The 27,201-nt window shown below is 39.9% G+C and overlaps 1 protein-coding gene across 2 annotated transcripts in view; it reads right to left on the reverse strand.

Annotated features, from left to right (window-relative positions):
• MTHFD1L (methylenetetrahydrofolate dehydrogenase (NADP+ dependent) 1 like) overlaps positions 1-27,201 on the reverse strand; it is a 141,915-nt gene that overhangs the window by 45,616 nt on the left and 69,098 nt on the right. For both annotated transcript variants that reach the window (XM_053974196.1, XM_053974197.1), the window contains 5 exons: positions 17,389-17,528; positions 15,652-15,693; positions 14,531-14,631; positions 13,954-14,131; positions 1,234-1,341 (listed from right to left, as the gene is read on the reverse strand). In XM_053974196.1, coding sequence (XP_053830171.1) covers positions 1,234-1,341; positions 13,954-14,131; positions 14,531-14,631; positions 15,652-15,693; positions 17,389-17,528 — 569 coding nt within the window. The remainder of the gene's footprint in view (positions 1-1,233; positions 1,342-13,953; positions 14,132-14,530; positions 14,632-15,651; positions 15,694-17,388; positions 17,529-27,201) is intronic.

A 27,201-nucleotide genomic window follows, 5' to 3' on the forward strand; every position in this document is an offset into this window, starting at 1 on the left:
TCTAAGGGTATTAATGTTCTCTTGGGGGTAAACACAGATGGTGCTCATGATGCTCTCCTTTGTTTTTAAACAAGACAAAACATGCAGGAGATGATGGCACCCTCTTCACTAATGTCAGTGCACTAATTACTGAAAATGTGGGAGAAAATCAGGAAAAGTGCCTCAGCAGCTTCCCCTGCCCATAATTTGTCTCAAAGTTATTGATTAATCTTGAGTCAGGCACCTTCCACTCTTCTGTTCAATTCTTTTACAAATAGGGCCAGGAGGAGAGATGGGACTTCAGGGAATTGTCTCTGCAGCCCAGTGCTGACAACTCTTTAGGTGACATTGTGAAAATATTTCCTAATATACTAACATTTAGACTAAAAAATGGATTAGAGAATCACAGCAGGAAAAAAGAGGCATGTATTATTTAGCTTCAAGTACACTAAGTAACCTTCTTTTCCATTTAGAAAAATCCAATTAATTCTCAGGAAGTTTGCATTTTAGGGAAGATGGCTGTCCGCCTGTCTGACTAAGGACTTCTGCTTGTCTGACCAAGCTGCTGAAGTTTACTCAGGAATTTTTCCTGGACATATTGTTTCTATTTTCTGACAGAAAGGCTCCAGCCACATTTATGTTCAGAAGCCATTCCACTACAAAAAACACATTCACCTCTCCACATGGTTTCAAAACTTTTCAAACTGTAACATGCTCCCACATGCTTTAGGATAGGTGATGTATTTCATGTTCTAGTATTCATAACTCCTTGAACGTAATAGGAACAGAAAGAAATCAAAAGATTTTACAAATATTGGGACCTTTGTTATCAATGTGCATAGCTGTGCACAGGTCTTACTGTGTTTGCAAACTCTTTTTTTGCAGGTACAAATGAACACTCATGCTAAAATTGGTTACATTTGCTAGCAGCGACTTTTGCAGATATGCAGTTGTCAGGTTTAAGTTGTCAGTTATGTCCAGACAGCATAGAAAGTACAGTTTCATGGCCAATCTCAGAAGTATTCTGAACACCATTCATATCTCTCAGGAGATCTCCTACAAGGTTAAAACCATTCTGTTCTACCGAATCTAAACCAATCCATACTGACCTCCACAGTTTCCTACCACGGGTAAGCTCATGCCTTTCAGCAAAGCTTGACTTAAAACTCCAGTCTGAGAATATGTTACACCCTGAAGTTTCCCAAGACTCACGTCCAGCAGGTACCTGCCTGCACAATTCCCTTGTGCTCTTACCTGCCGGGTGTAACGATCAACTTGAGACTGCGCAACAGGAGACAACTCGATATCCTGAGCTCCATACACCTTCTGAGCAATGATCCTTATTTTTTCAACAATAGGAAGCTGCAGAGACAAGGAAACAATACAAGGATGAACATTGGCCAACAGAAACTAGGATCTTGTTTGCTGAGTGAGGTCTCTGAATATCTCATTTAAATTAATCCCTGTTGAACAGGCTTGCTAAAGCATGAGACAAAGTAAAGAGCACTGGTGATGGACATACACAGCTACAGGTACATGACCTAACAGCTGGGATTTCAGCTACTCCATCATTTGGAAGCTGCTCAATTTGTGCATTACGGAGTTGACAACATGAGCTTACGCTAGCCTGAAATGGGGGAAGAAAATTACTGCCATCTAGTTATGAGAGTGAAGAGATAACCTACACCTCAATCTCCACTGGGTTAACAGGGATCACTAAAACAGAAAGTTTCATTTCAGAATAAAGATAACCTACACGAGTGGACAAGGCGAGGTAGGAGGCAGCCAGGGAAGGGTCCCCTGAGAAGTGAGGAATTGTAGCAGAAAATTCCTGACCCACCACTCCTCCTTTGACTGTGATTTTCTTTTATTGTTATTATTCTTACCTCCTATCCTTTCTAACATGCATATTTTTAATTGTAGCTTTGATATTGTGAAGCACTTTGGACACTTAAAAAAAAAGAATATGAAAGCATTCTAGAATTCATTTTGAAACCTCAAGTCACCAAGGTCAATCCCAGTCTCCAAGAGTATTCACATCACATTATTCAGCTCAAACTGAACAGGTTCTGCTTTGACATCTTGTATTTCAAGGCAGAGGCAGACCCTCACATTCAATCTGTTAGAAAACTCTTAACAGATTTTCAAGAAACAGTTTTTTGTGGTCAGATCAGGCATTACTTTTTGTGCCATAATTTTTGTGTATTTAGAGTAAACAACTCTTTTCTATTTCCTCATTCTCTTTCCTTTTGTTTTTAATGACCCAGGAGACAGCAATTGTGACTCCTCTGGCCTATTTTAAACAAGTCATTCTCTGACTTCTTTCAATAGGAACAGGATGATGGAGGAGGGATCTTACCACGAGTTCAGGTAATTCAGTGCTGACTATAGATGGCCAGAGATGTGTGCAATATTAAAGGGAATATCTCATCAGTAACTTGTAGAATACTTAATTAACAACACACGTGGAATAAGTGCTAAACAAAATCTAGAGAGATGATCACTTGAGGAAGAAGGCTTGGTAATACAAATACAATACAAAAAGCAATACGAAAAGCACAAGAACACAAAATAAAAGTATCATTTTATTCTAACAAAGGCAAGAAATTAATTAATTTGTGAATAACAAACTCTATCTGATGCATTTATAGGAAGTTCCACAGTTAACCAAATTTTTGCAATGCCTGTCTGGAAGTAGTTCTTTTTCTGCAAAGATACATCAGTTGAAGGGTTTGTGTCAGGTCAATTGTTTTTGTATTTATGATTGAATTTTAGAAAAATTAAAGCTTATATTAATAAAGAACTCCAGTAACAGAGGTATCACAAGAAAAGAATCTCTCCAGACTTCCAAGTACTTTAAGTGTAAGGCAGTTAAAAACTACTAAGGCTCAGATAAAATTCCCCCTCAGATCTGAAATTTCAAAGACAGGTTTAAAGAAGCTTCACAAGACACTTTCTGAACATGCTCACTATACAATTACTGCACCTTAATTGGGTGGAATAATGTCACATTCCCAACATCAGGCTTTTTACAGGAATCCAAGCAGTGCAAAAAAATCTAATCAGGACTGGAGATAACACACTGCAAATATCCTGGGTATAATTCCTGGCTGCAGTAAGCTGAATGGAATACTTAGTGTCATGGAGACCCATCACGAGAAAAAATTTGTCTCAGGGTGATTATTAAATACATTCATATCCATGGCAGTTTTCAACACAGTGGGAGAAATGCAAAACATGTCTCTTAATTTGCCTTTTGGGTGCTGTTTGCTTGCAGTAAAGGACTAACAGCAATGGCAAATGGAAAGGCAAAAAGAATTCCATTCCCTGTTGTCAGTGGGCCAACATGGAAACGAACAGCTTTCTGCTTCAACCTCAGTAAATTAATTGAGATGGAGATGGACATTTAGATTCAACTTGCATTTGTGTCAAAACATTTCAAACTAATTTGACAGCAGTATAACTACTGCGCCTTCAGCCCCCTTCCAATGACCACAGCAGTATTTTCCAAAAGAATCCCAGCAGGATTCTGGCTAATATCAGAGGAGAATGCTTTAATGACAGTGGTGGCACTTTGCTTCTCCTGGGATATGTGCAGTGTGTTGCATGACAGAGTCTGAGCTGGACAGTCAAACCATATCCCTACGGATTTATGGCTTGTGGTTTTTTTCCTGGTTTGTTTTTTCTTTAACCAGAATTTCAGATACTTATTGGGTCGGTACCCACACCTCAAATTTTGCAAATGTAACCTCAGACGAATCACCATTGAGGAAGGAGTTGTGGGAGTGTGAAAGGCAAAAAAAAAAAGTGGTTTCCTGAGCCTGTCATGCTCTTGCTAGGCATGCGCACACAAACAAGTGAGGGAATGTGTGCATGGTGTCAGAGGAGAGTTGGAGCCTATTTAATCTCAGCAGAGGCAAGATGAGTCTTGGCTGAGCCAAATTCAGACAGAAACCAGCAGGAAGGCACAGATGTGCTATGGACATTAACATAGCCCATGCATGCTCTCAGATATGCTTCCTTCCTGAAGTTTCAGGAGTAGGGAAAGGAGTACCCTACACCATGCTAAGGATCCACCTGTTTCCTAGTATTTAGTGTGATTTTTAAGGCATTTTCTATTTAGAATCACAGTGTAACAGGGCATTTCAAGCTAAAAAGTTTCCTGTGTTTCAGTTATCAAGTAATACTGCTGGGAAACTTCACTTTCATTTAAAGAAATGTTTTCCAAATGAAAAAACAGCTACTGCTTTACATGAGAAATAAAAATTAATTTTACTTGATAGTGCCATAATGGTATTTTAACAGAAAAGCTCTACTTATTCAAGAGGCATTTTACATAGCAGAAGCCTGGATTTACAAGACACTTGTTTAGCTTTAGTTTTTCAAAAAACCTGTTGATTATTCAGCACTTCACTATCAAAATAGTCTCACTGATGGGCAAAGACATCCACCATATGTAGCAACAATGCTAATTCATATGGAGAAGGGGGCTAAAAATTAAACTCCTATTGCACAAATAACTAAATCTTTAGGGGATTTTAAGCTGGACTTTTGCTCCAGCTGATACCAGACTTACCTAGAAAACAAAATCATGTGTACTACCTGTTTGTGCCTTATATACTTTGGTCAAATGTCTGCCAGCAGAAACCACATATTTCAGATACTTAAAAAAGAGTAATTTCACATCTGCTGTGGTTTGGGAATGGTACTCTCCAATTCAGTGTCCCCACCAAGACTCTCCAGGAATGCCTTCTCCCAGGAACCAACTCCTTTTCCCCTGCTCCCATGATGTGACATTGTGCAGAATAACCTCCTGGCCAACTGCTCAATATTAGTCAATAACCTCCCTTCCAACTGCTGCAAAAATTAACCCTGTCCAGGCCAGAAGTAGGACACCATCTCTCACTTTTATTTTGTCTGAGAATTTTTTACAACAGCGTTAGGAATTTCCTGAACCAGTTGTTCATTCCCACTAGCAAACCCCAGTGCTGCACCCTTAGCTATGCTGATGCAACCATTTGCAGGCCATCACCAAAAGACTCTTAAGGAAAGGAGGATTAAAAGTCTCATATGAATGGGGAGTGTTGATGCATCCCTATCAACAGCAACTTGATTCCACAGCACCTCTGCCACCTGGAGAACTAGGGTGAGAAAGAAAGTTGTAAAATGTCCAGGGTGTCAAAAGCATGAAAGATTTATGATCAACAATAAAAGCTATCCCTCTTCTCAGTTCCCTTATGTAAAGTTGTGACTGTTGCACAACTAAGTACATTTAGGTGAAGATTAGGTGACAGATAGACAATAGACATTATGGATTTGGATAGAACCTGACTTTTATGGATATACAACTATGTATTAGTACTACTGCTGAAGCAATTATGGCAGCTTCAGAGAATTTGTTCCAAATTCAATTTCAGTTTCCTGAGAAAATGGTATCATAAAATACTTATGTAAATTTACATTGAATATGAGAAGATGCTTCAGGGCCTCACAAAACAAATATCTGCAACAAATATTCATTAGGATTCTCTCAGAAACAACCAATCTTGCCACTCCTGCCAGAGAGAATGTTCACTTCTGAAGTCTCACACATTTAGAGCTACCAAAGCCATATGCTGCTTTTAAGGCAAGCACAAACACACGCTTGCTGAGGCTGCCAAGCACCCACACCATAAACAGGATTATCTCCTAGGCTAAAGCATAACAAGTGCTAAAGCACAAATTGCTTTGACAAAAACAGTATCTATGTAGCTGTACATTTCATTACTTGATAGAGAATGACTAAACCACGAAATCAGCACTGATTAACGTGAGAGCCTGTCATTCCCAGGATTGTATTGATTATCTAAACTGAATCATACCAGTGTTATCATCCAGCCATACTGCCACTTCCAGTCCACCTCACTTGCAAGACATGATATTGATGCCAACTGGTGCTGTTTATTACAAAATCTTCTTTCTTCCCTTACTATTGACAGCAACTGACAGCTTTCACTAAAACGTAATTTAATAGGGCTTAATTTCTGCTAACCTTTTCTCACATTTCCTTCACTCTTCATCTCTTCCTTCACTTCTAACAGCTGACTTCAGATTATCAGTTTTTCATGTAGGGCTTGATAAGGATTTCCATGGACAGCCAACCAGCTACAATAGACCTTCCTTTCATCCTTGTTTCCTCTGCTGCTCACACCCATGTGCCAGTGCAACTGAGGTAGCACCGCTGTTTGTGCAGCTGCACATACCAAAGACAGTCATCCAGGCTAAAACATATCCCAGGGAAAAAACCCTATTGCAATCCCTATCAGTTCACACATCCACCTTATCATAAAGGCAAAGCCTGTGTGAAGCAGGAGGAATTGCTCAAACTGTTCAAATCTGAGCACTGAAAGGTACCAGCAGAGAAAGCGAGTTGGGGCAGGGACACACACCTTGGCTGGAATTCCTGAAATCAGTCTCGATGCCAAAAGTCAGTATTAAGAGAAACAAAGCATGCATATTACCAGGCATCGGGTCTGAGACTGTGCTCAAGATTTCCATCTTTTGCATCCTAATTTGGGCACCTGACTTTTTAAGCTCTTCACCTACTGGAGAAAGGAGTTAATCTTTTTAACTCCCCACAGCCAATCACTGAGACTGCTGAAAACAACCTGTGTTCCCTTCCTCCTTAATTTCTCCTGCTTTTAAACATCCTCCTGACTTCCTCACCAATACATCTCTGCAAAGCCAGAGACAACAGCAGTGAGTCCCTAGTCATACTACATTCCACTAGGTTGCAGCTAAGTCCCACTTCCAAGAGAAGCCCTGGTCTAGTTTAAATTGAGTACCATAAGTGAATGCCCATCAGTGCAGCACTGTCTGACAGGATCTCTTCACAGTTATACAACATAAATACTTAAAACTACTTTATTCTCCAACAAAACTATGATTCTGAGAAAAAACACACATTTAACCAGAGAATATACAAAAGCATTATTTACTTGTAACTTACACATTTAATACTTCCAGTACCTTAAACATTCACTTTAGTCTCAATACCTATTTTTAATTATGACATCACCAGTTTAATTATAAGGTGAGAACCTCTGGGCTTACTGTTACTAAACTGTGTTTTAGCAGAAATTCTTAATATAATTTGAAATGCAAGGCAGTGGCACTTTTTTTTTTAAACTTACACATTCACTGAAAGCAATAAAGAAGAATCACTGGTTGGCTAAGTGGAACAGTATGCAGACATCACTCATTCCTCTTCTTGGGAAGGCTGCCAAATGAAAACATGATGGGAGTATGGCTGAAGGTGCTGTGTGGGGTGACAGAGTGCAGTGCTAAAACAATAGCTGACTCTGCACATTTGAATTCCTACTTCTAGCTTTTCCCTTGGATAAAATAAAAACGCATTTATTGAAGCATCTGTATATTCTGGTTCCAGAAGATCTGTGGCTGACAAAAGGATTTCCAAGTCTTCCTTTGCTGGCACAGGACAAGAGCTGGTTTTTTTAATTAGTGGAAAAGCATTTTCAGTCAAGCTAAACAGTTTGTGAATCAACACCTAAGTCTGTGGCCTTAGAGATTTATTTTCCATTTCCCCAACTTTGAAATCCCAGCTGTACATAAGAAAATTGTTCTGTGCAAAGAATTGGGAAATAATGAAAACAAACATAAAAGTACAGCGCCGTCAAGAGCCTACATCCACAAATAAAGACATGGAGTGGCAGAAAGACAGATTCCAACCCTAGAACACCCAATTCAGTGAAACAAGTGTCCAGACTCCACAGAAATCTCTTTGATGGGAGTGGGAGGAGTGGGAGGTACAGACCTATGGAATTCCTCTTTAATGTGGCTTCATTGCTAGATGTCTTACTGGCAGTAGAGGGGAGGGGGGAAATAGTTTAAAGCCCAGCATACGGTGCAGGGCAGCACAGCCTGCATTTCAGGATAAGAAATCATCACCATCAATTACTAGGAAAAGTTTCAGTAAGGACCATTTTATTTATTCCCACCCCAGCAATACCTAAGGACTTTCCATTAGGTCCACACATGACTGAACTCATGCTGTATGGAGAACAAGACAGAAGCTATTTGCTTCCTAGACAAATGAGCAGAGGTATGCTGGGCTGGTGTGACAGCAGATACACAATGGATGGGTTTCATGGCTTAGCAACTCCATGGTATTAGTAGAGGAAACAGAAAATACTCCTGTTTACAAACTATAAGAAACACACTGCCTTGGGATATTCTTCTGGAGGTTGGCATCCTCAAACACAGGCCCCATGAGCCCTCCTTGACTATGCCTTCATCTTTGAGCTGCTCCTCCTCTTGCAGTACATGTGCCAAGGAGCCTTCTCCTCCACCAATGGGACTCTTCCTCCTCCATTATCACAGCTCATTCTTGCTTTTGGAGACCATGGATGGAAAAGAAAATAATGCACAGAGAACCACTGCTGGCAGAGTTTTCTCTGTTTTGATACTACCCTTAGACCCCTCTGAGTGACCCATTGTCCGTGACAGCTGAAGCAAAGACTGGAGGGAATGAGATAAGTGACAGCCCACACCATACTGCCACAGCAAAACAGAGGCAGAGGCAGACAAAACTCTGGACTCAGATGCTCCAGATTTGCCCAAACTATTATTATGCTCCCAGCAGGGGAAGAAAATACCAGGGCTCAGGCTGCTAATTGCTTGAATGCCTCTCTGAGAAGTGCTGCTACTCAACCTTGCTCCCAGTGGGTGGTCCCAAGCTGAGAAAGATCTCCTTTGTTCTGCAGGCTGGCCAGGCAATGCACTACACTCTGCCTAAATATCTGTGCAATCAACTTTGACTGGATAACCTGGAAATATTTTCATTTGTCATTATATTATCTAAAGGCATAGCGCTGTCAAAAAAAGTTGTCATCTGACAAATTTGGAAGGCTGGAACAATCCCTTCTCCTACCTCCCATTTGTGACCTTTAGAGTCTTCAATTTAGTTTTCCAGTATATCAAAAATATATATCAGTATATATTAGTATATAAAAGATATACCAGTATATCACCAGCATAAATCTGGTGATTTGAGGCTCTTCAATAATATTTGTCAGGTTACCATGTCGTTCTTTTAAGGGGATAGTGCTAACTCACTGACCAGCCAGATATGCTGATCCTGCCTCATGCCAAATGCCAGTCCTTCTCCTTTCTTCTATCTCCCTGGCGCCCACTCCACTCCAGCTGCTTGTAGGAAGGGACAATGTCTCTCTTAAAAATCTAATGCCTGCCTTCTTCAGACCTATGCTTCCTGTCCTAGGTTGAGGAGGGCTGCTCTAAGTCAAAGGAGAGTTCACCACAGCAGAAGAGAGGAGACCAGGATAGTGAAGGCAGGTCACTCAACAGACGTGCATTAGCGAGGAATATAGCTTCCCCCCTTCTCCTGATCAAGAACAGGCGCTGAAGCCAGAGAAATTTGGGAATGGGATGCGTTTCCATCCTCTCCTTTCCTCCCCCTACTTATCTAAACTTACTTTTAATGGTTCAGTCAACTTTATTTTGAGTAATAGCTTTCTGCTGCAACTTAAAGACCCATACTTCAAGAAAACTGAACCCAGAAGGGAAGTCAACAGTGATAAGAGGATTGATATTTTGATATTTTCCATATGTAGCAAGAATATATATTAAAATAAACTGCCACAGATGATTTCACAAAGAGTTCAGGAGGCCTTTTAAACAAACCCATTCTTCAAACACTGAAGAGAAACTCTGCAAGAAACCAACTCAACAGTAACTTAATAGAGGTTATTGCGCAGAGGGGGCAAAAATCCACACTAAAACCACACAACACCATAGTACTTACTTCAATTACTGCCAATAATATTTTAAGCTATGTTATAAACTCTGAAGTCTATGATATGAAAACTCATCCTTGCTACTGAAGCACCCCCCCTCCCCGACCCGTGCAATTCCTAATACTGTAAGCATTTCAGGGTACTCTATCTGTTTCTGTCCTTTTCTTACACTTTTACTGTGGCAATGGTGCAGTATTTACTTGTCATAGGTCATGTCTTGTATTTGATCCATGAAGTGACTGCCATACTCCCAAAACCATATATGAGATATTCTGTTCTCATTCGAAGCCCCCAAAAATATTTGTGCATCTCATACCAAATGTCAAACAAACCCTTGCTATAATCAAGACTAAAAAAAGGTGGGACTGTAGGAAGAGTGCATAATGGAATGACAACCTAGGAAGTTTAAAGACACCAAATTAGATGCTTCAAGGAATCAAATTAGCACAGTCTTCTAATTAGACTGGCTTGCCATGATACTGAACAGGAGCAGAGCCTGAATCCTGAACTGATACAACTGTGTTGTGTCCAATGTCTAAAACGGCTCATTCGGCACATGCTAAGGTTACTGGATAAGATGGCATAAATATATGAAGATACTTCAGAAAAATCCAGCTGATTCTCAACTTTTAACCAGCATTTGACAGATCTAGAAAATACTTTCTTCTAGTGTTCTTCTCACACTATACAGATTTGTAAACATCCTTCAAGGAAGCTTTTGTTTTCAAAGACATATCTGGAAATTACATAAAGCACTACAGAGATGCATGCATTTAGAAAAAAAAAATGAAACAAAGAGAGCCCACTTGACATGGGCTATCCTCTAAGTACGTGTCTGCACACTATTAATATAGTTTACTGCAATGTTTGTTCTAACTAGAAAGAAAGGACATAAATCAGTTTTACATATAAGGGTTTGAAGCTTTTTTTTTTAAATACCCTGGGTGTTGCTGTCTAACAAAAGATCAAAATATTGATTGAACCTGTTACAGCTACAGTGGTCTGTGCTGTTAGAAATTTTTCTAATTATAACCAGTTTTGTAAGCAAATTCTGATGAAGCTTTCCAACAGGAAAACAAGGTGCATAGACATCGCAGGATTAAATGGAGACATGGAGTAAAGGGAACAGTAGAGCAATCTCATGAAGACAGACAGGTATATGAATGAAGTGGTAGTGGTTTTAAGCAGAGTATTTTCCCTCTTTGACATTCCAAAAGGGAAAGAAAACAGAAAAAAAAAAAACCAACCACAATAAATCCTGTGAAACTTGAGGAAACCAGGACTTAATATTATTCAAGTAACTGGACAAGTCTGACAATCAGATAAGGGATGGAACTATGTCCTTTCACTTACACCCCCTTTAGGAACAATGAGGGGGGAAATAATCTATCTGAATCCCATTTTACTGCTTCTTATCTCCTGTAAATTTCTTAATTTTACCCCTTTGAACAGCAGAAACCACACCTCAAAATTGCTACAACAACCAAAATCAGGGCAGGCTTATTTGGGAGAGATGGCTTTCCTTCATTTCTCTGTGAGCCTACTAACCAATTGACCTACATACTGTAAAAGTGGCAGCATTGCTGTTTCATTCTCCTTCTTTCAGCTGCTTCAATCTCCATCCTTTGCACAGTAACGATGAAACAGAAGCCTGAACTTTACACTTCACTGTTTTTGTTGGCCTGAATGTACTTTTTTACAGTATTTAAAAATCTTTATATGTTTTTATAAAATCCCTTCAACGTATTTTTGAGGCTTACAATACTTGTGTGAAGTTACAGGGTACTAAGTTGATGTAAAGATGTGATTCATTCCCTTTGTGCTCGAGATCCTGCTGCTTATGCAACACAGTACGAAACTATGTGTCTGGGAAAGACATCAAAGTGGAAATCATTCTGATTTTCTTTATAGGCAGAGTCTCCCCCTACCAATCCTTTTTACTCACTAGTACCATCAGCTTGTAAGCTACACAGTGTATAGTAACACCAGAGCTTTAGTATGAGCCTTGTCAAAGGCTAATGTGCTATCCCTGTAACACAAGTGTCCAGTGGGGAAAACTATTATATGTATTTCTCAAAGAATTTTTCCCCCCATTTTATTACACAAGCCTCATAAGATGATAGCCTCAGTTTTCAGAGCATCTCAGTAGAGACAAACTTAGAAAGGCTTATACATTGTCCATTTTTCAGCTGTAAAATTGTTGCATGGGCAAAATGCCTTGAATACGTGCTGCAGCACTAATATTCCCAACATATTTCCATCTATTCTGTCAGGGCAGGGGTTAATACTGATATGGGTTGGCTGGATAACTGACATTTTGTAAAACTGCAGGGGGGGTGGAAAGAAAAAATAAAATGGGTGCAAAAGATACAGGGGAGATATCGAGGAGAAGAGAGAATGAAAGATGACCGTAGAGCATATCTACCTCAGGCTGAACTTTTTTCTGGAGAAAAGAATCAAAACAGGAACTTCCAGCCATTTAAAAGAATGAAGCTGAGGTTCTGCTGTAAAAAAATAGCATTTGAACATTTTCTAAAGAAACTTAAGTAGCACGGGCACAGGATCTGAAACTTGACAAGGGCTTCCCTAGAGCCAGAGAAGTCTGTTTGGCTGGTCAGATTTAAACCCACCCACATTTGGATAGCCAGGAAGAAATCACTTGTATAACCTTCTTGGCAATATGTCCCTCCAAATGTTCTGCCAGCACAGTGGTACCCCAGCACCTCCATTGCTCCCAGGGGTCCAAGCTCCTCTTGACAGCTCACAATGCTGTGATGTTACCTTGCAGACAACTGCAATAACAGTCTCCAAGGCATGGAAAAGGAGTCACTAACTCTGGCAGACACAGGACTGAAACTTGGACCACACTATCCTTTGTTAGGTTATCTGAGGGCTAAGCAAATTAGCCCCAAAGCCCCAGCAAGGATCAAAGGAACAAAGATAGGTGGAGGAACCCTCTGTGATGTAATCACTGGACAAACCTAATCAGTGAAAATTAGAGCACCCTGAGCCTGTTTCCTATGACAATCCAAGAGGAAGATGAGACCATTGTCCTTGGTGTGAAATGCACCAAGATGGGTCAATAGGAAACTCTTTGATCAAAAAACTTTGCAAATGAAAGGAAGTGATTGCCATACAGCAGCACAGGGCTCTGTGGGACATACGAAAAAGTAGATTTTGGGACCATGTGAACTTTATGATGTGAACTTTATGATCCTCTTTTCAAAGAGGATAGTGGGAATGTGTAAAGATTGTTTAGTGGAAGGAGCAAAGATGGGAAAAGGGAGTAATCAAGGTGGATTGAAAAGGAACAAGTGTGGGAAGAAAATGACAGAATAGGGGAAGAAGGGGTCAGTTGTATGTAAAGGTGTCTGGCCAGTTGTCTGCCTAACTGAGCTATGTGCTTGAGGACCTCTCTATTCTTACTAAATCTGGTCTCTGACTGCCTTTTGTGCGGGTGTGCTGTCTGTTTTGTACATATGAGGACAGAGAGTGTGAGGAAAGGACTGTGCCCATCAGCTGTAGTGAGCTGCAAACCTCAGGGGCTTGTGGACTCTGGTGCCATCAGCTGGAGCAGGACAAAGGTCCTGGGGGCTGCTCCTGAATAGACGGAGTACCTGGGGCCAGCAGCAGTAGCAGTGATCCATGTATTGTGTGTACCATATTGTACTGGCAGACTCCAACCTGATCATCAGGAGAGAAGGAAAAGCACTGGGTCACCTGCGCTCTTTGTGTTCAGCTGAGAGCTGGCTGTGTAGGTGGGTGCAGGTAAGGGCAGTGCTTCCTCTCTGTATTGACCTGGCTGGGCTGGGCAGATGTGTGGGATGAGCATGGACGTGCTACCTGTCACATCCTTCTCATACAGACAGTGAATGCTTCAGGAAACCACAACCTGGTGCAATACCTGTGACTGTGAGACAGCAACTACATCTCTTTTTATTCAACTGATCATTACTAGTGAGTATCCTGCTCTCTGATTAGACAAGCCACAGATTGCTTGTTCTCCCCAGAGATTTTAAAGATTTTAAACCAAGGCAAGTTCCTTTCCAAGCATTTTAGATAACTTTGTTACAATGTTCTCCATATTCTTCTTGTTTTAAATCCAACTCTTATGCAGAATGCATTCATTAAAAAAAAAAAAAAAAAAGAAAAGAAATCTTACCTCCAAGCTGTAGAGATATTTGAAACTGTTTTTTTGATTGGCTGCCTTTTCCACAGCTTGAGCTAATTTTACTGCTCCTTTACCACCAGCTGACCAATGATTGCAGGGTACGGCATCAAATGCTCCAGACTCCTTTGCAATCTTACACACCAGATCAACCTCAGCTGGAGAGTCAGTTCTGCCAACCAAACAGTCCTGTCTCATTATTTTGTTTAATTAGTTCTCTGTTACAACCTTACAAACTTAGCCTTATTTTACAATCAGCAGTGGTAAAGCAAGTATATATAGAAATTGTGCCATATACATAATGCATTTAAATGCAGCATATGGATTTACATGTTTCAAGAAAATTCTGTAATTGTTATAGCTAATTAACATGGAATTATCATCATCGTAATAGTATATACATTTTTTGTTGGTTTTAGAATCTTAAGAACAAGCTAAGAACTTAAATATCTTTATATTTCTGATGAAAAAAGGAAATGATTTAATAGCCTCTTTGTTCATGCCAAACTGAATAATTTAAAACCAAGAAAAGTGAGGAATTTGAACAAGAGTAATGAAAGAACGGACTTACTTGAAGACATTTAGAGCAACCACAACAGGAACTCCAAAGAGCTGAGTAATTTGAATCTGTTTCTGTAGATTACAGCAGCCATCAGCTACCAGCTGGAGGTTCTGTGCAATTAAATAAAAATTATTGGAAATGGTAAGATACATAAAGTCTTCTCCAGCCAAAGAATTTTCCATAAATTTAAGTGAACATAAACAGTGCTGATCATGACAGTTGCAGGCAAGTGAAATTCTTCCAGACGGAAGTATTCTGGCACTTATTAATTCTCATTCCAATTAATAAGCACCAGACATAATTAGTACATGAACCCATTGAGACACAGGAAGATGGTGCAGCTGATGACTGGTTGCCTGTCATGATTGTGAAAGGGATGTTAGTCTGCTGTTTGCAAAGTTTACAAACAGACTGCAGTAGTGGGGTGGGGTTTGACATACAGATGTGTTAGATGCAGAGTTCATATATACACATACATAGACTACCCCAAGCACATTACTGGATTTCCTTATTTACTCTTTTACCTCACACTTTGTAGGCCCTGTCTTAGTTGTAACAAAATAGATATCCTTAGCTTCATAGAAGCAGAAGACCAGAACTTGTCTGGAGTGAAGTAACAAAGAAAACAAACCAGCAGAATTCACTCTTTTTTGAAGAGTGACATCCCACCCCAAATGTGAAGCATAAACATATTAAACTTGTTTTTTAATGAACAGGTTATGCTATCATTAATTTCAGGGAGCGTCCTTGACCCCTACACCACACTGCTCTTGTGCTTTTATAAATGCCTGTACATTGATCAGTCTGAAAACTTAGTGGCCCTGGAAAAACTATTGAAAAAAGGTTATTTTTCAGCTATTTCAGTTCATTATTACAATCCACTATGCAGTCACACACATCATACACCTAAGAGGGGTAACACAAAGGGGCTGAGGGAGGATGAGGTGGTTTTAGTTGTTGGCAGTGCCTGTTAGAGATGTTCACTGAATGTCAGCTTTAGAGCATGCTACTGTCAAACCTGAGGCTGCACACTGTCTAGCCAGAGCAAGAAGTTCTGATTCTCTGTACACCATATTATTTTGTTCCTTTAAACAAAACCCTCTTTAAAGTTTTTTAACAGTTCCTCTTACCTCTTCTGTGTATTCTTTCTTCAAGGGTGCACCAGCAGTTACCTGGGATCAGGTAATAATAAACAAGCAAAGTCATCACAGATTGATACTTGTCATAACCCTAAAGGGTCTGAAGTGCAATTTTGCTTGCTTTCTGTACTGCCAGTTAACCCATACCATTGCACCCAGCATCACAGCCTGACTGCAGCTTGTGTTTTACTCCAAGATGCACCAGCACACAAACAATAGCAACACCTCCTATTGTATTTGGGTAGCAAGACACAGGTAGTGCCTCAGCAATTAGCTGCAGAAGACTACTAGGAGAGGCAGCTGGATCTCATTCTACATGTTGTTACAGCACACCAGCAATGCAAAGACAATAGGCAGCAATTTCCAACAGCTGAAGATATAACAACAACATAGAAGAACATCATCTTTGATGTTCTTTAATTACTGCCCATGGCAAGGAACTACATGCAAGTAATCTGTTGGAAAGCACAAAGGTATACATGCAAAGTGCATCATGGGGGTGATCACTGAGTGATGTACTGAGTCTCCAAGGAGCACATAACGTCAATCCCAGGCACCAGACTTACTCAATTTTATCTCTAGCATTAGTCCTTTTTATAGTTAACCTCCCAGTAAAAGTATCTGGTACTCTACATGCCTCAGTGATGAATGCATTATATTGTAAATAAATTAAACCTTTAAACTTCTAAGGACACAAGTGAGACAGAAATAGACACAGTTATTAAGATATATTTAAGTCCTGTTTTTGCTAGATTGAATGATAACACATGTGAAAATATACTTGCCTTGATAGGGATGGAGAAATAGAATTCAAAATAAAGAAAACATGCATCAGAAGTGTACTAAAATGATAGAAAATTATATCATTATATTAACCTGAAAGACTGAAAAAGGGTAGCTCAGCTTTAACTCTTAGAGAAGATTAGCTGTAAGGGAAACCATGCCTTCTAAAATTTTGTGGCTGTGGAAACAGCTCTGGTATTTTCCCCCAGTGCGACTGTTTCTCTGGCAGCATCACTCTCCAGCATGCTACTGGGCAGATGAAAGTGTTCCTAGGAGTTAAGTGCCTGTGTGCTTGGCTAGCACAGTCTGATCTGATTGCACATTTGGGGAGCATTTCTACAGTCAGTAATCTGTAAAATCTCTTTGTGGCTTAGACAGCAAAAAATGAGACACTGGTGACTCCTGGTACACCAGGAAAACACTTGCAAAATTTCATCAGTCACTTCAATATCCCCGAGGGAATTAATCTGAGCAAAATAAAAGGACATAAGGGGTAACCATTACTGGAGTGAAAGAAATGTCAAAACCTTCACTAACAATGTTCTCTACTTCCACTCACATACTGCAACTTGAACTTGTCCCATTCCTCCTTGGCTGTCAAATTTCCCAGCCTGTGACGACTTCAGTGCACTTGCAAATGCTATTTCAAAAGGCAGGGAAAAGAATATCTATCTCTTACAGCTTTTTTTTTTTTTTTTTTTTTTTTTTTTATTGCAAGAACCTTCCCTCCCTCTGCAAGATATAGTACTTCTTCAGAGTCATTTGTGGCTTAATTTTAGAGATAGCATTAACTTTAGTGATAACATCTATACAATGAGGTATCTCAGAAGGGTTATCTAAATACTGCCCCATAGACTACCCCAAATATTTCTTAAATCAAGGTATTTTACTTATTTCAAATATTAGCAACAATTTGATTTTTCCAAGAAAGGTGCAAAAACTTACATTTGGCCCACCTCCATGCATCTTCAAAGCCCTCACTGTAGCAACAAGTACAACCACACTGGGAACCAAGCCAGATGCTCTGCATTTGATGTTGAAGAATTTCTCCATCCCAATGTCAGCACCAAAGCCAGCTTCAGTTACTGTTAAACATTAAAAAAACAAAACACAACCACACATTAAACATGCTTTTGGTTAAACACTGGAGGATATCTCTACTTCAGCATACAGTGCACTTAAATACACACCAGTACTCAGTTTTGAATGAACTTTTAAATAGAGGTCTATTTACATTACTGAGTCTGATTAAAAACCTATTCCCAGCTCAGAAATAAATTCTCTTATTCTTATATGTACAATATCCCATCAAAGGTAGTTACATGGTGGGGGGGAAACCAAGCAATTTAAATTAGTTTTTTCAAAGTCAACCAAAGTCTTTTAAATATATTAGTCCTCTAAAACCACTGTTTCTGTGCAATTATGTGTAAAATTATTGCAAATTTTCAGATATAAGACTTCCCTATATTATTCCTCCTCCTTTGATTTCACTAACGATGTGCTTTCATCACAATTAATGCACCTAAATTCTCCTAGGTTTGCAGAACTTCTGGTAATCTCTTGCTTTTGTGGAGAGGATGTTTAGTTATAAACACAAACCAGCAGTTACAGTCACATTTCAGTGTTGAATATGCTGTTAAATAACTAATTTAATAACAGGATTTTGCACCAAAGAAGTCAGATGTGAATGTAACGTGACACAAGAGAAAAATCTGTGCAGAATTAGGATACACCTGTCAAAGTATGTTTAGTGAAACTACAAATAAAGAGAAGATAATCTGTATGAAATGATACCAGCCTCTTCAGAGTGAATTTGTTCTGAGTTGTCAAATAGAAATTCTTTTGATTGCTTATTTTAAAGTCCAAGTAATTTCTTTCTATTAGGCAAAGACAAGCACACAGAAAATAATAATTAAAAAAGGATTAAATCTCCTGTTGGTTGAAAATTTACTGATGCAACGATTTCCCACCAGAATACATTAAAGAGCTGGGCTCAATACACAGCTCTCAAAGATGCGAAGGGACTTTCAGGCAGACAAGTCAGGGCGAGAAAACAGCTTGCTCCAGAGGCTTCTGGACCTGACTCCAAGCAGGGCTGGTAACATGTTCTCATAGCCCAAATCAACTTGTAAAAACTCGTAAATTCCCTTCTCTTTCCCTCTTGCCAGCAGTTTTGTCTCTCATACTTAGGAGGGGAAGGGACCACAAAGGGCTGATTGAACATTTCAGGATTGACAACCTTCAGCAGGGTCAAGGAGGAGGACATACAGATGTGCTCTGTTGCTGGGGTAGAAAGCATCTCACTGTTGGCAGCCACTGCACTTCAGGAAGTCCCAGCCTTTGAGCATTTGTCCTAATCCCACTGGTCCTTTTCCACCTCTTCTTCATTTCGCACAGGCTGAAACAATTGCCTGGATCTGCTCTGAGGGAGGAAATGGCTGCTGGGGCTGGGAGAGGAAGCAAGTAGTAGCAAACAAGGGGGTGGGCCTGCTGGGGGGAGCAGGGACCTCGTGAAATAGTAACATGGCAAGTGTCATGATTAACGTTCTCCTCAATCATTGTAATAACTATATCATCTTTTTCTAAATAGCCCTGAGAAAAACAGACACACCAAACATGGGAAAAAAATATGTATGTTTACACAAATGCAGTAATTCATAGGAGCAAAGCTAATGCCAGGATAAGTCACATTAAAAGCAGACCCAGGGATCAGATTTCTGCTTTCCAATAACCTTCATTCTTCTTCTCCAGTCTCTTATGTGGCATAGGGTGATTAATGGGAACCCTGAATTAGGAATATATAACCACGATCAATCTTTAATATAAACAACAGATAAACTACCAAGTGCTTGAGAGGGTGGGAAAATAATTTGTCTCTTACAGAGATCGCCAGCACATATACATAGCAGTCTCCTAACATTTCCAAACAAAGTTTCCAGGGAGTTAATCCATTTCATGCCAAGCCTTTTCAGGGGTCAGTTTCCCTCTGAGAAAGGGGGGGACTGCAAGTCTGCCTTTCAGTGGGAGAAAAGCAGAGATGTCAGCCTTCCACAGCAACTGCTTGCACAGCAAGCCACCCTTTGGGCAGTCCAGGCAGCCAGGGCTGTGAATATTCCTCTATTCTTTGCAATCTTCCCTTTGATATGGAGGGAAAAATTCACATTTGCCTAAACCCAAATAGTGTGTCAGAGTTCACTGGAGTGAGTGCTACAACATGGAGACAGGATTTTTTCATTGGACGTGGAGGAAAGGGAGACAAACGTCAGTGCTTTCTCCAGTGTGCGGAAGGAAACAGGATGTAGTAGAAAAGCTGCCTGGATGAAAGTTGCAACTCCATTTTATTTCCTCCAAGGAATATTAAGAAGATAGAATAACATGCCAAGCTATTCTATTTTAAAATCTTTGTGCTGAAACACTTAATACAATTACTTTCAGATTGTTTCCTGCTTTCAAATGAAAGCATCAATGAAAAACACAGACTAAGAATGGGAAGTTTCAAACTACTCTACATTTAATGATCATGAGATAAACCAGCTAATCACTTTAAATGTAACAACAGAAATTGAAAGTAGTACGTGGTGAGCTAATCACTTTACATGTAACAACAGAAAATTAAAGTACTACACATGTCCATTTATTTTGATAATAATTTCTCATACATAGTTTGTCAATAGAAGAGAATTACAGGTGAACTCACATAAAATTTAGGCAACAAACATCTACTTCAGTAGTTGTGGTCTGCTGTACTTCAGCTGAAGAAAAGTTTATGACACAAGAACTACCTGCCTATACATCTTAGCCCAACTTCAGCTCCCCTCCCCTAGATGCCTGTTTATCCTGTTTATCCCAAGTGACCATTTCCCAGCTCCATGAATCATGGCTACCTGGGCTGCTGCCCTGAAAGCAGGTAGGGGGTTTGTAATAGGTACCAGCATGGTGTTAATTGCTTGCTTTGATTTCCAGGCCACAAACACAGTTCCAATGCAATTTTAATGAAAGTAAAGAGGTAAATGATTTGCCTTCAGCAAGCTCACAGAAAACACACAGGTATTTGCACTTCCAGGCTGAGAACACAGCTCCATGGCAAACATATCAGTGTTATTACAGTCCCAGGCCTTGTTTTGCGTTCTGAATCCCCTCCTTGCGCTGACAAGACTCAATGATGAGTTGGACAAGTGCTAAAAGGTTACCTTCTGTGCGCAATTTTCAGCCACTACAACTCTCTGGACTCTCACTGTGTGGTCATATAAAGTACAAAACCGAAAGTGCAAACCTGTTGTTTGATTTTGTACTTCAGTTTTAGAGCCTAAGCATCATAAAGAACATTGGAATGAGGATTAAAAATTAAAATTCCATGTATCAGCAGTGCACTACCATTGCATTACTGTTAAGAGTGGGCTATAGGTCAAACCTAGCAATTAATTTACATATATATCAGTAACAAACTGCATCAAAATGGTCAAATAAGGTCAAATAACTTGTTCTCATAAAATATCCACATGAGTGGGACCAAAAGCAGCTCATTCTAACACATCTGGGTAACTGCGGGATCTTGGGTCAAAAAGCCAGTAGGCAAAACACAACACACACTTGCTACAGGTCTTTCTAGAGATCATTTAAGTGACATCTACTTCACCCACTCCTGCTACAAAAATCATCAATAAACCATAGTTTTCTTTCAGAGCAAGAACCAAAATATCAAAATTAGGTAGGGGGAAAATGGGGAAGGAGAAGCCCATAGGGGTGAAATTAGGCAACAGAAAGAAAAGTCAGTTAGGTGGTGCAAAGTCAGAACAAACTCTCTTCACTGGAGTCTTTAATTCTACTTCAGGGTTCAGGCAAATGAACAAATAACTCTCATGGTTTTGTTTCTTGTTTATAATTATCATAACCTCCTTCATGTAATTACTGCCTTATCAAGGACATCTGGGAATCACCTACATGTGACAATAGCTTAAATAGACAGTGTCCTGTGTTAAGCAGCTAATCAGATTTCACCATCATTCTTAATACAAAATCTAATTTTTCTCCATCTAAAAATACATCTGTCTTGCTAAAGCTGCATAAAGTGGTTCCACATTACTCGTACATTGACATAGTGCTTAAAAAGCTGTACAGAAAGTAATGTTTAGAATATTTTTCAAAAAGCTATTTCACCCACAATTGAACTTGATGTGTACTGAGGGTAATTTCTAATGAAAGTATCTTTTCCTTAGTCAGCCCTTTGTATCAACAAATCAATGTCAAGATAAAGTAGCTGTACTATAAAGGGCCAAGTCAGATGCACACACATGAGGCAAAGCTTGAGGATGAATTGTGAGCCTGGATTCCTGAACAATGTAAAAGGAAATGGAAACTCTGATCTGCAAGTTGCCATTTACTCCCCACATGTAAACATATCTGTTCTAGTGCAGCTGTCTGCTGGTAAACTCGGGAAAGGAAGAGATCAAAGTCACAGAAGCACATGAACTGTGAACCTGGAACTGGAGATATGCTACCTATAAAGTACTGATATGCTCTTTTTAAAATGAAAAATACCAAGGTGCGCTATCGCCAAAATAAACCAGGATGATCAGTGATTTCTCTAACAGGATATCATATTTTTGTTAGTATAGCTAGGGATGAATAACCAGATGTTTGTCCATTCTGACTCTGGCAATTATTTGATGTGAACTTCCATTATTATGACTGATTTTGGAATGTAACAAATACTTTTTTCTCCCCCTCCCCACCCCCCTAAAAGAGGGAGTTTTCCTGTTCATTTTTCTTTCCACACATTCTCAGATGTCATGGAACACAGGAACTCACTGCTACCACTGCTGAACACAAAGTCCAGCAGAAAACTACACATGAATATGTTAAGCCTGAACATCTTCCATGCCATGAAGAAAATACGTTGCACTGGTTTTCAAAATTTTATGTTGTTGTTGTGAAGTCTAGAAGAAAAGGTAATGGGAAAAATATTTGCCCCTAAGTTTAACAGACCATAAGATAATTGCATGTAATCTGTACTTTCCATCTTTTGCTAAAGAAAGATGCCAGGATGGTATTTGCCCTGCTGACTTCAGGGCACTGGAGGTTTCTGATTGTTGACACCCAATCCATGCTTTTTACTGAACCAGCAGATATGGCAATTCATTCTGCCTTCTTTCAAAGGAGACTTATTATCTCCTTTGGCTGAGTTTCAGGCCTCGGCTAACAGTCACTGCTTGCTGGCAGCAAGGGCTGCATAGGAAACTTGGCTCCCAGGAATACACTTAATTTAAGTGCTGGTTCCCTCGGGACTCCATAACAAGCTATTTCAATCTTTTCCTCAGAAACATTTATTTTTCCATAAGAAACTAATTTCACCATTGAAATGCAGAGTAGCTTTAATTGAGAAACTAAAGGTTACCTCATAACCTCTCACAGTTACTCACTTTCAATATCAATTGCTGTTAACTTTCCAAGAGCATCCCATACATTAAACAAAATAATATGCACAATGACTCATACAGATCATTCCAAGACTATAGACAAAAAAGAAGTACAGAAAGTTCATTTATTTACTCCAAGCCAGATAGGTGAAGAAAACTTTTAAATCAAAATCCTGTAACAAGCTTACAATTCCTTTTTCTGGGTGTTAAAGGCCTGTTTATGTATGCATGCTGCAGATGCTGGATTTTAAATTCAGTGTGGGAATCAAACTGAAAACTCCAGGAGCTGGCAGGAGTAGCACTGCGTGACAGAAAGCATGCTCTGCACATCTCCACAGCTCTGCTTGCTTCCCCATCTTGAAAATATACAGAAGTGCAACTGCAGTGATTTCTGCCTCCAAACCACCAACTTAGGGCATGGTTTTACACTGTGGCTGAACCAAATGAGCACCCTGACTTGCTGAAAGGGTAATTCTTGTTCATTCTTAAGTCTTCTACCTTTCTCTCCTGCTCTGTCCCTGCTGCCCAGACTTTTTCGGCATCCATTTAATTGGAAGGTAAATTGTTGCAATTTGCTAAACAGAAAGCAAAAACATACAAAAACAGAGTGCAAAAAAAATTGTCGGTTTTTCCACTGGGCTATATTTGCATTAGTTGAAGTAAGATCAGACAAGTATCTGAACATGTCCAAACAAGCAGCAGAAGCAAGGGAAGGAAGGAAGATACATTTCAGCAGTGGAAAACTTAATTCTTCCCTAGCTACCTTGTCAAAACATATTCCAATACTTCTAATGTAAAATTTGACATTTTCTTGCAGCTCACTATAGTAATGAGCTCATTATTTAAATTTATTACTAGAGATTAAAACCAGAGGATGTCTTACAAGTCACAAATTATTAATTCTAATAGAAACTAAGTGAGCTGAATGTGGATTCATGGGCTATATGTTTCTTTGAATGGCTCTGCTAAGCCTGTTGGGTTTTACAGTCACTCTCTCGTAATTTCTGTGTCTTATACTCATGTAAAGATCTGTAACTCTTAGGCTAAGTGTTGGGCCCTGACATGAACTGCAATGCATAGCTGAATATACTAACCAAATATACACAGTCCCCGCTTTTGTAGCCTCCTTTTGTTACAACATTAACCAGAAAAATTCAAACAAAAGAACTGTGAATTTTAGGTTGCCTCCTTTCACCATTCACAGCACGTTTTCTTTGAGGTAACAGAGTAACATTTGCTCATAAGACAGATGACCACGTTTGGAGCACAATTAATGGCACAGAAATAAGGCAATTACTTTACATACTTTAAAGATCACCATGGTCTTTGGCAAAAGAATTATTAGTCTTCTGGTAATTACAAAATTAAAACCTCACCACCTCTTTATCTGGAGTTGCATGGAAAGAATAATTAACAGCAGCACTGATGGCTCTTCATTTAAGGCCATTCTTTTACAATTCTGCAAGGAATACATTAACTTATGGTACCCACAGTATTTCCCTAAGGGCTTAAAATAAATTTCATCACACTTAAACCATGTTACTCAATGCATATCTCACTACCAGACTTTCATTTACTTCTACTTTTAAAAGATCAGTTGGCTGAAGCTCCTGCCACAAATATACCTTTCATCAGAGTGAAACTGCTTTCTGTTGAGCTCTCAAGTTTTGGGTCCTTCTACACTCCCCTTAAAAAAGCTACTGAAAATGGACTTTGAACATGCTTTGAGAATTCATGTTACAAACATCTGGAAAACACTAACTTCAAGGGGCAGGCAGAGAGCCTGCAAATTTCTTCCCTGGAAAAGTTCTAAGCATTTCATCAAATGGTCACGAAGCAAAACATGCTTTAGCACCAATACTGTACTGTTTTGTGAAAAAGGAAAGAAGAGATGCAAAGAACCCTCTTCTTTAGACAAACCACCATTTCAGCATATGCCCTGGAAGAAGACCTATTTTCTGGGCAGCAGAAACACAATCGGGCAACGGATGATGTTACAGGTAGTGATGAGGAACACAGAATTTCTGCAGCCAGACAAGCTACCATGAGAACCTATCACAACTCCGAGCCAAAATCCATGTGAGCAGCACCTCCCACCACCTGCTGGGCTGTGGGTGCCCTCGCTTGCCTTCAGAGGGGCATGGCTGGCAGAGGGGGGAGCCCAGGAAATCACTCTGCCAGCCGCCCGCGCTGCTCCTCGTTCTCGTCACAGAACAAAAGCATCTGTGCACGGACAGCAGAAGAGTGGTGGAGGCCGAGGCTGCGGCGAATGCCACACAACAAAGGGCCGCTGAATCACGATGATCAATGTTCCTGTCACTTGCGCAATCACCCGAGGCACGCCAGGCACGGAGTCATCCATCACCGCCGTGTAAGCCCACCCCGCAGTGCACGCAGCTATTCGCCCCGGGCAGCCGCGGGCAGAACCCCCCCCGACTCTGCACCGAGGCACATACTTGGAGAAGCGTTCTCCACTCTGCCCTTCTATAATCCGCGGAGCACTTGCATATTATGATAAAGTTTTTGCCCATGACTTAGGCACTGTCTTTTCTGTGTACCCATGTAGTGCATCCTTTTCCCGGAAGGACAAACAGCTTCTGGTTTTATTTCATCCCAATTAAATCTTTGCTAGGAGACAGAATGCCTTCCTTGCGTAACTGGCCTGGGAGAGGACACCAACAACACTATTGACAGCACAGCTACATCTTTTAGAAATTCATGGGAAAGGGCATCTCCTGTTATGTATCCCCAGGAAGAAGGTATTATTCCCCTGCATGAGCAGTTTGTCTTGATGTAAAAATGGCCTAGTGAAACATCTGATGCAAAGGCTCTAAATTATGCTACAAAACCACCCCAAGAGCTTTGCTGGAGAGTTCTGTGAGAGCGGAAATTATTCTACAAAGAGTGCAATTTGTGTGTATTAAACACATACAAAATTTAAGGTATCAATAAACAAAAAGACATTCCAAGGAGACAGAAAACACCAGGTACTGTTAGTAGTATTTTAGGAGAGAGAAAATAATTCCTAGTAGTGAGACCGTGCAGCATAAGCCACAGAAGAGCAGAGGAGGGTAAAAGAAGCAGGCAGGAAAAGCCCACTGTGCTGCACAGACTTCATGCAATAGCCACATAGATGGAGAAATGCAGCAGAAGCAACTTTGGAAATCGTGGAAACTCTCCAATACCCTTTGCAGGTAGGCATTAGTTTGGTTGCAATCACCTGCATTTTTAAAATACTATATACAAAACTGGTATTTGAACCTCTACTCAAAATGTAAGATTGATGATCTGCAACAAACTTATTAATATGTATTTGCTGTTTTCCCTATAGATTTTGGATACAGAAAAAAAAACCTCAACTGGTTAAAATTGCTCTGGAAAATAATTGTGTCTGTTAAATGATATGATGTCATGTGTAATTTATCTTACAGAAAGAATTACAAACTGAGGAGAGAGAAGGTACTAAGGTCACACACCAACAAATCCCATCTTTCTACATGGAATTCCCAATTAAAAATGTAGTCAAAACCAAAATCAAACCAAACCACAATTCTGCTGGTTTACACGACATATCCTTGCAACTGCTCATGGCTAAATCAATTCTTTAATGCCTTTGGTGAATTTATCCACTTAACTACAATTCATGTTATCAGGGCAACAGAATTGCCATTGCAAACTACCCATTACCATTTCTGAAATATTTCTACATTATTAGTTGTCCCTCCTTACTACAGATTATAAATTATTAATTTTTTTTTTCAATTCCTCTTCATAATTGCCCATCATCTTGTCATCTTAGCTACTCTATCATCCTTTAGCCCTCCCCCACATTTTTGTGCTTTCTTGCTCCTTGCGCAGTGAAGAACCCTAAAACGTACACTGAATTCCTAATCGGCTTCTGGACAGGCTGAACCTGCAACCCTTGATTTATGAAGCTGTTACTCAGTCTCCTGGGAGCTCAGTTTGAGATGCCCTAGATGGAGGCAGCACAAAGATACTGCGTCCTCATGCATGTAAACTATCTGCTTGTCCCTGAAGCTTCATTCCCACTCAGGGTTTGCAGCCAGTGCCAAGCTGAAAATATTTTAGAAGCATGTGCCTTATTCCTGCAGGTAGCAAAGTTGAAGAGCTTGAGCCTGTCAGCTTCAATAAAGCTGTCCAACAATAAAGGGACCAAAAGATAGGCCCACCACGTAAAAGACAGGTAGGCCACCCAAAATTAAAGGTAGGCCGTAACCTACATTTTCTCTTATTGTAGTAACCTAATCTGTTTTCTCAATCAAATCAAATTAATTAAACAGCAGCTTTATAAAACTGCAAAAATTAAATTACAAGGTCAGAG

The sequence above is a fragment of the Vidua macroura genome, chromosome 3 (assembly GCF_024509145.1).
Source record: "Vidua macroura isolate BioBank_ID:100142 chromosome 3, ASM2450914v1, whole genome shotgun sequence".
Taxonomy (NCBI): Eukaryota; Metazoa; Chordata; class Aves; order Passeriformes; family Viduidae; genus Vidua; species Vidua macroura.